This window comes from Callospermophilus lateralis, chromosome 17 (assembly GCF_048772815.1).
Source record: "Callospermophilus lateralis isolate mCalLat2 chromosome 17, mCalLat2.hap1, whole genome shotgun sequence".
Lineage (NCBI taxonomy): Eukaryota > Metazoa > Chordata > Mammalia > Rodentia > Sciuridae > Callospermophilus > Callospermophilus lateralis.
The window spans coordinates 23,695,094-23,709,576 of record NC_135321.1 but is presented as its reverse complement, the minus strand read 5'-3'; the positions used below and the strand labels follow the sequence as shown (position 1 = coordinate 23,709,576).

Genomic DNA, 14,483 nt, shown 5'->3' with positions numbered 1-14,483 from the left:
GGCCGGAAGCTCGGTGGGCGGGGCTTCCGGCGGCGCAGCGGGATTGGTTGGATCTGCGCCTGCGCAGACCGCGGGGCAGAGGCCTAGGTGGCTGAGCCCCTCGCAGGGTTGGGTTGGGGCTAGCAGAAGTAGCGCTGGGAATTTGGGAAAGTGAGTTTAGTGAGTGTAGTGGGGCGGGGCGCCCCTGGGTCTCCGATGCGGCCCCGGGCTGAGCCCTCAGTATTTTCCTTATATGATCAGGCTCAATTACGGGCAGCGCTGCTTGCCTAGAGCCTGAGAGGATTATGAAAACGTGGCTGGTGAATAGGGGCCAGGGGACCCGGCGCAGGGAAATGAAGGATGAGGGACCGCGGGCGAGGCTAGGCTGGAGGGAGGTTTAGGGAGGCCTCTGCCGCTGTAACTGTGAGCCCTGGCCGATGATGACAAGACCACTGCGCAATCTGAGTTCTGGGAACCAGGTGATGGAGTGTGTTCTGAGAACAGACTGAGGCCGGGCGAGCAGGAGGTGGCCTTGGCAGAGGAAAGGCTGTGAGCGCCTTAGAGCCTGGGCTTGGTTGGATTGCGTGGCCACAGGTCGTCAGCGATTGCTTGCCCTAGAATCGTGCTTCAAACGTTTTGGTGGCCCTCTTATTGGCTCTTTGTTTTTTTAATCCATTTTTTTTAATGATGAAAACTTTCCAACATACAGAAAACTGAAAAGGTCATCAAGCCAGCTTTTTTTTTTTTTTTTTTTTTTTTTTTTAAGTACACTACTATACTTCCCCTCAGGAACACTTACCTGCACTTTAGAGTTGGGTATTTATTTCAAAGACAAAATTTCTTTACATTCATACTTACGAATTACAAGTTATATATTCACAAAAGATACATTCTGGTACACATTCCTTTATTCAGTTTGCCTTCCACATATTTAGGAAAGGATAAATACCACAATTTCCCATTCATTCTGCAAATCACCATCAGCAGGTACTTACAAATTGTACTGTTTTCTCTGACTACAAATGTTACTAATGAGTAGATCCTAAAAACATTAAAGGTTAACATATATCAACTTATGTAAGGATATTCACACAATTCCTTTCAGAAGAGGAGCTGTCACAATGTGGAAATTTTGTGGATATCACTTTAACCAAATGATAAGCTTGGCATCACCAATAATGGGCAAACTGACATCCTCTTGCTAAATAGAGAACATACCACCCTTATGTAAGACCCCCTTCCCCCATGGCCTGAATCTCGTCATAAGACAAATCCAAATTGGGGGACATTCTGCAAAACAACTGACCTGAATTCTTCAAAAATGTCAAAGTGGTGAAAAACAGAAAAGAGTGGAAATGGCATTTGATTAAAGGAGACTAGAAATGTGACAATTTAATGTGTGATATTAATTGGGATCTGGCTTTAAAAGCTCTAAAGGATGGGATGAAGACAATTAGGAAAACAAATATAAATCATCCAGAGATAGCAGTACTGACTTTAAATTTCCTGATTATGAAAATTATGATTATGATAATTTTGTTAAAATGCAGGAGACTGTCTTTTGTTTTTAGCAGATAAACAAATATTTAGAAGTGAAGAATTTAATATCTGCAACTCATTCTCAAAAGACTAAAAAATGTATATAAGGAAACTAGTAAAAAAAAGAATGCAAGTATGCAAAATTATTGATTGGGGAATCTAATGGAGAGTATGTGTTAATTGTTCCATTTTTATAAGTTTTCTGTAGATTTTTACTTCAAAATAAAAGCTGGGAGGAAATATGCCCTTCAAGTAAGCTATAGAATGATTTGAAATGAGTTATTCTGTAATGTATTTAGTTCTTTTCATGTTTACATAACTTTAGGTAGGTGCAGTCTATACAACACTGTGTATGTAAAAATTAGCTGTAACTTTTTGGTCTAAAGGTGAAACTTGTCATGAAATGTAAAATTATTGTTCTACTCTTACAAATTTAGCTTTAGTGTTTTTAAAAATGCATAGTATTTCTTTCTGTATTTCTGTCTACCTATAATACTCAAGGTATATGGCTGCTTAAGCAGCAATGGTTTTAGAAGTTTCGGTAATGGAAACTGGAAAGTTGATGAAGTGAGTGAGGACAATTTTTTAAAATGAGCATCTGAATGTGAAAGAGTGACATTGTGAAAATTATGTACATGCTCACTGCTGATTTAATTGCTATGATGAGGTCTTCAATTCTTGTTCATTAAAAGGCAAACATTAGCTTATGTTTTTTTTGTTCTTTTTAGATATACATGACAGTAGAGTATACTCTGACATACTATAGATACATGGAGTATAACTTCCCATTCTTGTGGTTGTATGTGATGTGGAATTGCACTGGCTGTGTATTCATATATGCACATAGGAAAGTTATGTTTGATCCATTCTACTGTTTCTCCTATTCCCACTCCCTTGCTTCCCTTCATCCCCCTTTTTCTAATCCAATGAACTTCTATCCCACCCTCACCCACCCCAGCTATTGCTTTTTGTGTATTAGCATCTTCATATCAGAAAGACCATTTGGCCTTTGGATTTTTGGGGATTGGCTTATTTAACTTAGCATGATAGTCTTATTCCATCCATTTTCTGGCAAATGACATGATTTCATTCTTTTTTAAAAATTTTTTTAAATTTATTTATGGGGTAGAGAGAGAAGATGATTTCATTCTTTATGGCTGTGTATATATACCACATTTTCTTTATCCATTGAATGTGGGTTTTGTCCTTTCGACAAATGACCGCTCTTCAAAAAGTTCAATTTGCAAACAAGGTAAAGGAGAAGAAATGTAGACAGAAAATAATATAAACATTGAATTGCTGAATTCCCTCATTTTTAAGTTTGCCCTATATCTTGGTAAGTTCCAGTGGCCTTGAGACTGTCTCAGACTTGTGCTGAAAGATACTTGATATTCTCTTCTGTTTGTTTGAAAGTTATTTTCAGTGTCTATATAGGTAAAGAGCCTTAGTTAGAATTTTATTTAACAATATAACTTTACAACAAATCCTGATATCTCCTTGGGCCTAAATTTACTCTGTAAAATAGTAATGTTGGTGGAAGAAGACAACACCGTTGATTCCCTCAAGCCAAACACCTCCAGAAACAAACCTATTGTTGAATAAGTTGGGTTTAATGCCCATTGCAACATGGTAGGCAGCACACCAGGAATATGGCTTAGGGAAGTGGTGGGGTAGTGTCTCAGTAACAGGGTGTTAGGATTTGACCTTTAGCTAGGTGATTTGAGGAGGGTCCAAAGAAGCAGTAGTTCCCTCTAGATTGGGTGCTGTCAATAAGTAGGGGGCATCTTGACATACAGTAATGCTTCACTTATTAATGGGGACACGGCCTGAATCTTCATTATTGTGTGAACAACACAGTGTATTTACACAAACTAAGATGGCCATGACTGGGTGATATAATCTTGTGGGACCACTATTGTACGTGCAGTCTATCTGTTGGGAGAAATATTCTTATGTGACTATAACCTTATTTAGAAATAAGATCCCCCCTACTACAAAATCAACCAGAGAAGAGATTTTTGGATGTCTTTGTGGTTGGGACCTCTATTCTATTACACTGGCCAATTTTTCTACATCAGTTCAATGTCCTGGATTTGATCTCTAGAACTAGGGTGGAGGGAAGATTAGAGTTAGGCAAAAGCCACACCTGGTAAAGTTGCAGTTCCTCAGAGTAGCTGATGAGGGGATATTTGGTATCTTGGTGTTGCATGGTTTACATACAGCAATCTTGTTTTTGTACTTACACAAAAATTCTGGTTTTGTCTCACCTGATCAGAATCAAAAACATCTGATATTGGTACTTTGTAAAATTGTTTATGTGCAAAAGAACAACATGGCCTAATTCCAGCATCAGACCAGTTCCTGGATGTGAAATTTCTCTTTATAGCTTTCCTGATGAGGTGTTAAAGACAGGCCTAGACAAGTCTGAGGTGAAGTCTTTCCTGAAGTGCAACTATCTGGTCAGACACCAGAAAGGAAGGGGAATCCATCCTTGAATTGGAAGTTGGGTTCAGAGGCAACTTTTCAGTAAACAGTACATTGTGGGTATTACCACCCCATCCCCATGATAAAACCCAGGGTCTTGTGGTGCTGAGCACACAACCACTGAGCTAGACACCGAGATTCAGGGGATAATTAGTAACATGTTGGTGGTATGGAGTCTTTACCCATCCAGATGATTTCCCCCATTTTGTTAATTTTTCACTTACAAATTCTTCAATATTTTGTAAACATTTTCTCATTTTTAATCTCTACCACATGTTGTGTTACACATGTAATCAGTTCTATCTCCAGGCTCTTTATTCTGTTTCATTGATCTGCTAAGTCTTCCCACTCCCAAACTGCCTTGAATTTTATAGCTTTAAAGTAGCTTCTCAGTAAGCCCTGTTATGTTAGAGGGAAAATTCTCCAACACCCCTGACTTTTGGACCACTGTGTGCTAACCCCTGGTTTAAATGATACTGATACATGTTTGTGTATAGGCCCCAGAATGAAGTTTAACATTAAACACTTTTTAGCCAATGTGTAGCTGTTTTAAATTTTGTTCATATTGGCACACCATTTTTATTCAAAAGTATTTATTTCCACAAATTTTATCCACAGCTGATTATTAACAGTGACTATTACAAGCATTTTTTCTATAAACAAAAGTGTAATTTACATATTTGTCCAAAATGGAAAAATATTATCAGTAGCATTTCTTCTATAATGATATATTTACCCCTGAATATGGTGTGGACTCCTTCAGAGGAAGCCCTTCATCTAAACATCAATGGATGGCAAAATGTTAGATCCAAATCTGGATTGTATTGTGTCATTTTAGAAAGTAGCTTAATTTCATCTGATTCCCTTTAATTAGAATTTTTTAAGGAAAAACAATTAGTATCTAATGACCTTTTTGAGAAAAACCCATTCCCGTATTAGTCATTGGCATTCACTTCTAATTTTCTATATTCCCTAATGTTCTAATTATGGCACCAATGTATACAAAAAGTAAATTCTGGTTATTTGGCTCATGCAAATTAATTTTAGAGACTGACTGCAAATATTCTGTGAGAAAAATGGAAGGGTCCTGCCCCATGTGGTCACATTTCAGTAACCATGTAGTCACGTAGGCATTGTACAAATGCTTCAATTTAGGACACACTCTCACTGCCTTAGGATTAGGGCAACAGTCTGAAGACAATGCAAAGTAAATGGGTTCTAACTTGTTACTACAATCTTAGTGCCTTCATTAAGGCTAATATTTTTAAAATTTTTTAGTTGTAGGTGGACACACTATCTTTATTTAATATGGTGCTGAGGTGTGAACCCTCATGTGTGCTAGGGGAGAACTATCACTGAGCCACAACCCCAGCCCTGATGGTAGAATTTCGTTCTAAATTTTCCAAGCTCATGGCTTTTTTTTTTTTTTTTTTTTTTTAAACAAAAGCCTTAAAATTTATTACTAGGAAGAATCAAGGGAAATAACCCCTAACAGCATGCTCCATGGAAAGTGGGGGAAAGTCTACCTTTGGGTCTAATCTGCTTCCCAGGTGAGCCTATGGGTACCATGACTCTGATAACACAAGGAGAATGCATGGAGAACTGTGCTTGTCAGCATCAGCAACGATTAATTCATGGGTAAATACACCCGTTATTATAGGTAAACAGGTCCCATGTAATACTTACAACACAAGTTGTTTGCTATAAATATTTGATTCTTCAGTAACCTTTAAAATGCTTCTGTTTCAAAAGAGAAAAGTCCACTATGTTGTTACACTGAACTTTGAAATTCTTTCCACTGCAACACTTATTTCAGAGAAACAATTGATAAATCAGTTATCTCAGTAACTGTTAAAGGCACGGAGAAAAGTTGTCAAATTTTAAACAATGGAAAGCAGAGATATTTGGTGAATTTAAACCTTCAAGTTGAATTATTTAAATTAAGTCATCCAATTTCATGAAGTTGGGAAGTGTTTGAGGTGTATTGACTTTACACTTGGGGATAAAAAGCCAACAAAAGGTTCAAGTTCACCTAAAGATGCTTCTTTCAGCCTCCAAGTATGATGTTAAATTGGGCAGATCTAAACATTATGCAATCAACACTATTTGTCAGTCATCTGTAAATTAGAATTCCAACCGAATGCCCTTGTCTTTTGGAAGAGGCCAAGAGGACAATTCATAAACTTCCCTCTACCCCATGTATTCTAACCGCCACACTTTTATTCAGTGAGCCCTTGGCCTCTAGTGATGAACCAGTGACAGCAGAGTAGCAACCCAGAGAGTGGAGGGATAGTGGTGTAAGGACAGTAAGCCGTTGTATTTGTGGAATCACTGCTTGTTAAAATTGTGTATTGCTAATATCAAGGCATTTCTGGTTATCTTGAAGGTCAGGGACAGTCTTTACATGAGACAATTTCAAGCTAAAGTGCATTAGAAAGCATATCATTTCACAAAAGACTTTAAAGCAGAGGTAGCCACAATCCCAGTTGCTTTAGATTGGTTTTCCAAAGTCAGCCTGTGGGTTGAAAGGTTTGTCCCAGGGATGTCAGTGACTATGAAACTCAAACTAAGGAGGGAAGGCACCACCTGCAGATATCTAAGGGGCCCCAGGATGTTTAATGTGGACAGAGGCGAAGATGCTGACCGATGACAGTGCCTTTGAACACAACTGTCAGCAGCTTTCACCAGACCCTGTGCCTTGTTCTTGCCCCAGATGAGGAGGAAGACAGGACACAGAGTTCCACCAGCACAGGACAGAGGGCCGTTTTGTGCTGAGGGTGTGCTGTGCTCCCAAGAGCCTTCTAAGTTGGGCGGCTGAATACAAGATGGGGTGGAGGGTGTTCTACTTCCAACATGTAGAGAAATCTTTTGGAGAGTCCCAAAGAACCCCAAACCCTCAAAAACAAAACAAAAAATCCTAACAGCGGACTTTAAATCTATTATGTGATATTACTGAATACTCTTGCTAAAACTTTATTTCACAGCAGAGATATTTACAATGATTTTTATGTGGTAAATATGAAAAATGTTGAAAATAACCTTAAGAAGTTGGCTTAAGCCATGTTATTCTTTCAAAAAACAAAACCAAAGCAACCCCAAATCCCAACAAAACAAAAACCACAAGTCTTTGGAAAATAACTTAATGATCGTATATTATTTCTTAAAGTTCTCAGAGTTCTCAAACTGCAGTCTATTTTTCTTCCTTTTTTGGGTGTCTGGGATTAGTAGCAAATTATATGATGTTCTTATTGGAGGTTTATGGCATTATGAGATTAAGTTTTCACACTGACGTTTTACATCTGTTAATAAAGCAAGGATTGTTATTCTCTAATAGTTAGCTTATATACATTTTTTGTGGTGGAAGTTTTGTTGGCGAGTGCAGACTAGCATCTTAATATTTTTCCATCTTTCTCACATTTGATACCTGGGACAGTAGCATTTTCAGCCTAACTCTTTAAAAACCCAGGACTACCCAAAGGCCCTGAGCATATTAGAGACTGGGTCTATTAATTTTGCTTCAGAAACTAATATGCAAAATACTTTATCTGGAGGTCACTTGTACCACTGTCTGATTCACAGCTTCTCAGAGGCCCAGGCCCATTATTTTTGTTTTCAAAACATCTCGCCACAAGCTCACCCACTCCTGTGGCTTGTCAACCTCAGGATGCCAGTAGATGCCATTTTCAGGGTTACAAATAAGGGTAAGTACTCTGCAGGAAATTTGTTATATATTTTTAATATCTTAATTTAGACATTCTTCAGTTAACAAAGATCAGAGCTGGGTCACTTCCACTTTATAGAACAGGTACCTTTTAGATGGCCACAGGGACTGTTTGGTGGTTGTAGATTATTGTGTGTGTTTTTTTTTTTAAGACTGAAATCAAACCTTTAAAAAAAAAACTTTCTTATTTCAGGTGTTTTTATTCTGAGCAGTATGTACCCAAAATAATGAGAGATGTGCCTTAGTTCGCACTTTCCACAGGCTCTCCATCACTGATTTGATCCATTTTTACCAGATTCCACAGATGCGCAGGGTCACTTCACTGCACATGTTTCCTTCTTGCTCTCACTGGGAAGCAAGTTGATGTGGGAAACGCACATCTTCAGACTTCATTGAGGAACTCGAGGCTGAGACACGCGGGGATGTGGATTGAGTCCATCGTCAAGGAAGATGGATTAAATGGAAACAAAACAGGAAACATGTGTTTGGAGTCTAACAACAGTTGCTGAGGGTCATTCCGCTCTTGTAATTGTGCCTACAGGGAAGAACAGGCCACATAAAAACTTACTACATTTGAAATAGTCAATTTAAGTGGATTCACAAAAGTGAGCTGGTATATAGCATGGGAATATTTCTGCACTTATTAATAAAGCTGTCAGGACCAGGAGAATGCGGTCTCCCTGTACCCAAGATATTGAGTGGTGCAGGGAGAAGCTCTGGTTTAAGCCTGTCAATCAGACAATTCTGTAGAAGGGAGAAAGCTTAATTAAAAGAAAAAAATTCCATCTAAGAGGAGCAGGTAAAGATAGATCTCAGGTACAAATCATGTACAGAGGCAATGGAGTAAAGTGGTTGCAGGCATAGGTTCTAGAAGCAGACAGCTTGAGCACTTGTACCACCCTGGGCAAATTTATGAACCTTTCTCTTCCAGTTTCCTGGAACAGGGAAGAACAACAGGACATAAATTGGCAGAAGAGGAAGTCTAGGGTTTGGTCCCTCCACTAGGGCAACTATGCAGTTGGAAGGAGTGGTTGTTATCAGCTATTTCAGAACTCTGGAACCTGTCTGGACACTTATTTTAACTGGGAGAGGGTCTGACTGAAGGAGAAGCTGATCTTTGCTTGTGAGCAGCGTGTGGAACTGGCTACCATGCCCCATTCCTCAGCCCCAGAGCAGCTGTGGGGACAGACAACTGCATTTCTAGAGCAGCTTGGTTCCAGGAAAAGCAATGGGACCTTGTCCTCCAAAAATTTGAGATTGTGTACACTTTGGTTGGTCTGGGGGCATCCCAGACAGAAGCCTGCCTTGGTTTAAGGCCTTCCTCCCATACCCCACTTCTTTTGGTACTTGGGATTGAACCCAGGGGTGCTTAACCACCGAGCCACATTGCCAGCCCTTGTAAAAATTTGAGACAGAGTCTCACAGTTGCGTAGGGCCTTGCTAAGTTGCTGAGTCTGGCTTTGAACTAGCAATCCTCCTGCCTCAGCCTCCTGAGCTGCTGGGATTACAGGTGTGCGCCACCACACCTGGCCCAGTTCAGCAGTGGCTAAAATCACTATCATTTTTGCTATCAATGACCTAGCAGTATCAAATGGAGTATTTAAAAGGTCAGATCCTCTTTGCTTTTCCTCCTATTTGAAGCCAGACATTTTAAGAAAATAATTGAAATGAAAAATTCACTGAAGCGTTCAACAGTGGACTTAAATAGGCTGAAGAAAGGGTCAATAAACTTGAAGATAGACACCTGAAACAATCCAGTCTAAGAGGAAGAAAAAAAAAATGAGTTAAAATGAATAGAACCTGAGCAACCAGGTACCAATATACCAGCATGCATATTTTAGAAGTCCCAGGAAAGAGAAGAGGGCAGAAAAATATTTGAATAATGCCCCAAAACAACCTGAATCTGATGAAAGACATATTTATGCCACATTCAAGAAACTTGAATCCCACCTTGAATAAACTCAAAGAGATATATAGTGAGAAATATTACAAATTGTCAAAACCCAAAGACAAGGAATCTTGACAGCAAGGGAAATAACTTGTCAGAAGGTATCCTCAAAATAAGATCAGAAACCATGGAGGTTAGGAGACAGTGGGATGAAAATGTCTGAAGGAAAAACACGTCAGCTGAGAATTTTATATCTGATACAAGTGTCCTTCAAGAATGAAGCAGACATTATTTTTTCTTTCCTTCCTTTCCCCTCTCTTGGAACTGGAGATTGAACCCAGGGGTGCTCTACTACTGAGCTACATTCCCAGCTATTTATTTATTTTTTTAGCTCTTTTATTTTTTGAGACAGGGTCTGGCCAAGTTGTCTTCTGAGTTGCTGGGATTACAGGCTGTGCCACCACACCTGGAATTAAGTTGTTTCTAGAGACAAGGAAGGACATTATATATCAGAAAAAGGTTCAGTCCATCAAGAACAATTCCAAGCATATATATACTAGCAACAAAGCCCTAAATTATATGAACCAAAAACTGACAGAACTGCAGGAAGAAATGGTTCTCCAATGCTTGCTGGACACTTCAACACCTCATTTTCAATAACAGATGGAATAAAACTGAAAATTGAGAGAGGGCCATGAATGACATGACAAGCCCTTCAGACCTAACACACATACAGAACACTCATGAGCAGAAACCTTTTGTGGGTAATATTTTTAGTTGTAGATGGACACAAGTGCTCTACCACTGAGCCACAACCCCAGCCTCAGAAACACATTCTTGATGTAGGTGGAACATTCTCCAGGACAGACCATAGATTATACAAAACAGTCTTATTAAACTTCAGACTGAAGTCATAACTATTTCTGGTTACAATGGAATAAGAGTACAAATAAAGGAAAACTGGAAAATCCACCAAGATGTTGAAATTAACAATCTCAAATAGCTCATGGGTCATGTAAATCATAACTGAAAAAGAAGAGCAAACTAAACTCAAGACAGGCAACACAAAGGAAATAAAAATTACAATGGAGATAAATGGAGAATAGACTATAACAAAAAATTAAAAGTTGGTTCAATAAAATTGATAAGTCTTCAGCTAAACTAAGAAAAAAAGAGTGAATTCAGAAATAACCAAAATCAGAAACAGATGTGAGGATGTTACTATCAAATTTACAGAAATAAAAAGGGTTAAGAGAATGCTAAAATCAGTTTTATACCAACAAATTGGATAATCTAGATGAAATGGATAAAATCCTGGTAGCACAAACTATCAAAACTCACTCAAGGGCTGGACCTGTAGTTCAGTAGCAGAGCACTTGCCTATCATGTGTGAGGCACTGGGCTCGATTCTTAGCACCACATAAAATAAAATAAAGGCATTCTATCCATATATAACTAAATTTTTTTTAAATTAAGAAATAGAAAATCTGAATATATATAAAACAAGAAGATTGAATTAGTAATGAAATGCCTCTCAACAAGAAAAGACTAGGTTCAGAGAGCTTCAATGGTTATTCTACCAAACATTTAAAGAATTAATGCTAATTCCTCTCAAATTTTTCCGAAAGAAAAATTGTTTTGGAAGACAAAAGCAGCACTTCCTAACTCATTTTATGAAGCCAGTAATGATCTGATACCAAAGTCAAAGAGACTACAAGAAAACGTTATTAAAAAACCAGATACAAAAGGAAAAATTACGTGTCTACTTAATGAAACATCTAGACTAGACAAATTCAGAGAAGAGAGGTTCCCAGAGGCTGGGGGAAGGGAAATAGATGAATAGATGTCACTGCTCAAATGGGTATTCCTATTCAGGATGATGGACTGATTCTGCAAATAGCGTTGATGGTTCCCTAACATTGTCAATGTACTTACTGCCACCAAATTGTACATGTAGAAATGATTAAAATGGTACAACATTGCCATAATTTGGATCTGGAATGTCATCCACAAGCACATGCATTAAAGGGCTGGCCCCCAGCCTTGGTACTGTTGAGGGTGGTGGCATCTCCAGGAGGCAGAGCCCATTGGGAGGAAGTCAGGTCTTCAGGGACATGCCTTGGAGGAGATATTTGGAACACTAGCCCCTTCCTGTGTCTTTTGCTTCCTGGCCTCCATGATGCAAATAGGCCTGTCACATGTTCCTGTTATGATGTACTATGGCCTAAAGAATAGGGCCAAGTGTCCAGGAATGGAACCTCTGGACACTGTGAGTCAAAATAAATCTTTCCTCCTTCTAAGATAATTACTTCCAGCATTTTGTCACAGCGACACAAAGCTAACATGTAACAAAAACATAAACGAAAGGTGGAGGGATGGGGAGAGCACCCTTCTCATAAGACTATGAGGATCAAGCTTGAACGCATGTAAAATGCTGGGTGCAGCTGCTAGCTTGTGGTAAGTGCCGCTTGTTATTAACTGGACGCACCTCCCTGCACTTGCCTGTGCATTCACAACCAACCTCAGAACCTCAGACTGCAGGGAGGAGCTGAGCTCTTACAAAGGCCACTCAACTGTGGAAGTATTGCTAAGAGAAAAATCCATCATCTTGATTTTGTGAAAACACAGGTCATTCCACACTAGCTTGAGATATGAAGTGTTTTTTCCTCTTTGAGACAAGGCAACTTTATTGCTTCAAATAGTGACAACATTTTGATATGCTGTGACTTTCTGGAGATTTCATCATTTCTCAATTTTTAGCAGTGGGAAGACAATGAGCACTCATCTGCTCAACTCCTCCAGAAGTTGGGTGTTCCAGCTGGCCTCACTCTAACAGCACCTCTATTTTTCTTAAGCCTTGAAACAGGGGCCGAGGTCAGTAAATATGTGGGCACATTTGGAAGGTACTGGGAAACTGGCTTGCAGAAGAAAACCAGTTTGACATAGGATTGTGAGATGGCTAAACAGTGGCAGCAGCACCTCAATTGATTACATCGTTTTCAGTTGCCTGGAGAGTGTGAATGGAAAGTGCTCCTGATATCCCCAGGTCTCAATCACAAAATACCAAGGCGTCTGGCATCTTAAAAAATGGGCTAAAATTTTAAGGCAATTTTAACAGTTTGAAAAAACAGTTGGAAATAAGAAGTTTAAGAGAGAAGGATATTCAGGGAGGAATGAGCTACAAGCCTAATTCAAGTTCATAAATGATAGCTCTGGTGGGGCCTGGCAGACTGATCTCTCCTGGGATCAGCGGTTTCTCACACTCAGCCCACTCTGAGCTCTGCTGCATCCATTATTACAAACCTATCACACAGCATGTGAAAATGTGGCAGGAAGCTTTGAAAAATAATAATTCTTACAGTCTTTATGCTCATCTTATTTCTCTATTAGAAATATATCAATAGTCTTTACTATTTTGAAGGACTTGAAAAAATTGTTAAGCATTTAGAGTATAAAATAAGACAAAAGTTAATTATTTCATATATTACAATTTAACTGCAAAGAGCATGTATACATTTAATTAATTAAAATTCTCTTGGGCTGAGGATGTGGCTCAAGCAGTAGTGTGCTCGCTTGGCATGTGTGCGGCCTGGGTTCGATCCTCAGCACCACATACAAACAAAGATGTTGTGTCCACCGAAAACTAAAAAATAAATATTAAAATTCTCTCTCTCTTAAAAAAAAAATTCTCAAGGCAAATCTGCTCATAAAATCCTCTTGTAGATCCTTTGGTGAGTTTAACATCCCTCTCAAATTTAAATGAAAAAATTTTAAATTACTTTAACTGACATGTAAACATTGTACGTGTTTGTGGGGTAGCACGTGATGTTTCAGTACAATCATACGTTCAAGTTCAAATTGTTTTTAAAGGTCAGTACATTCTGCATTTAGCACTCAACCAATAGCTTTCTTTAATAAAGAACTTGAATTTATGGTAAATGGTTCAAGTGTGGGACTGTTTCCTCTGAACACTTATAGGTAGAAGCAAAGCATAAAACTAGAGCTGGCAAAAAAAATTTTTTTTTGGATAAAAATCCTGAGTAAGATGCAGGATCTGCCGGTCAGTGTATTTAGTCATATTTACAGACACTTGACCTCTATGACATGTTTTCTATGTCCTTTATTCATTAAACCTGCAGTCTGACTTACCATATATTCTTTGACCTTTGGCCTGAATTCCCTTCTTGTAAACAGTGATATTGCCAATTTATAATCAGTTATAATCAGTTATACTCTTCTGCTGGTGTGTGTATCTCAGATGTACAAGGGAGACTTTCTAAATTTGTACTTTTGCTTGGGTCATTTACCACCTCTCCATAAAAATCAGCAGTGAGGGCTGGGATCTCAGGCTTCCTTCTGTCATCGGACTCTGGCTCCCCTTTCTGCAGCTGGCTATGTGCTACCCTAACTGAATCCTTTCCATTGGCACCTCCCCTGCCCTGGCATGGCATGTGTTGGCACGAGGGCCTGTTTTCCTCTGCACGCTGTATGTATAATAATCCTGTGATTTCTCCATTGCCCATAAGAAAACAGCCAGCCTTCAGTCTGACTTGGCATCGCTTCCTTGACCTTTGGCCTCTCTCCTCTACTTAGACACCCGGCTAAAGTTCATGTATTCTTTGCTACAACACTTTTCAGACACAAGGTGATCTTTCTAAATCTCTGGATCTCTACATTGAAACATAGAATAGACTCTGAATAAAATCCTGAGTGTTTCAGAGGAAAGCTTCTTCTACAAAAAGCCTATGCTTTCTCAAGGTTCTTCAACTTTCTCCCTGATTCCTCCTCTGATCAATTTTCCTACTGCTTTTTTTTTTTTTTTTTTTAAATCCTTGTTTCATGTTAGCATTACTTTACTCGATAAGGGGTCTC

The 14,483-nt window shown here is 38.9% G+C and overlaps 1 protein-coding gene and 2 non-coding genes across 3 annotated transcripts in view; 2 read left to right on the top strand and 1 right to left on the bottom strand.

Moving 5' to 3' along the window:
- The first annotated feature begins 181 nt into the window (after positions 1-181).
- LOC143383070 (small Cajal body-specific RNA 17) lies at positions 182-325 on the top strand. The gene has a single exon (XR_013089112.2).
- An 85-nt stretch (positions 326-410) lies between these two features.
- LOC143383065 (small Cajal body-specific RNA 18) lies at positions 411-493 on the top strand. Its single transcript, XR_013089108.1, has one exon.
- A 7,220-nt stretch (positions 494-7,713) lies between these two features.
- Myo5b (myosin VB) overlaps positions 7,714-14,483 on the bottom strand; it is a 194,017-nt gene continuing 187,247 nt past the window's right edge. The window contains exon 40 of the mRNA XM_077105607.1: positions 7,714-8,258. Within this exon, the coding sequence (XP_076961722.1) occupies positions 8,106-8,258 (153 nt within the window). The 3' untranslated portion in view covers positions 7,714-8,105. The remainder of the gene's footprint in view (positions 8,259-14,483) is intronic.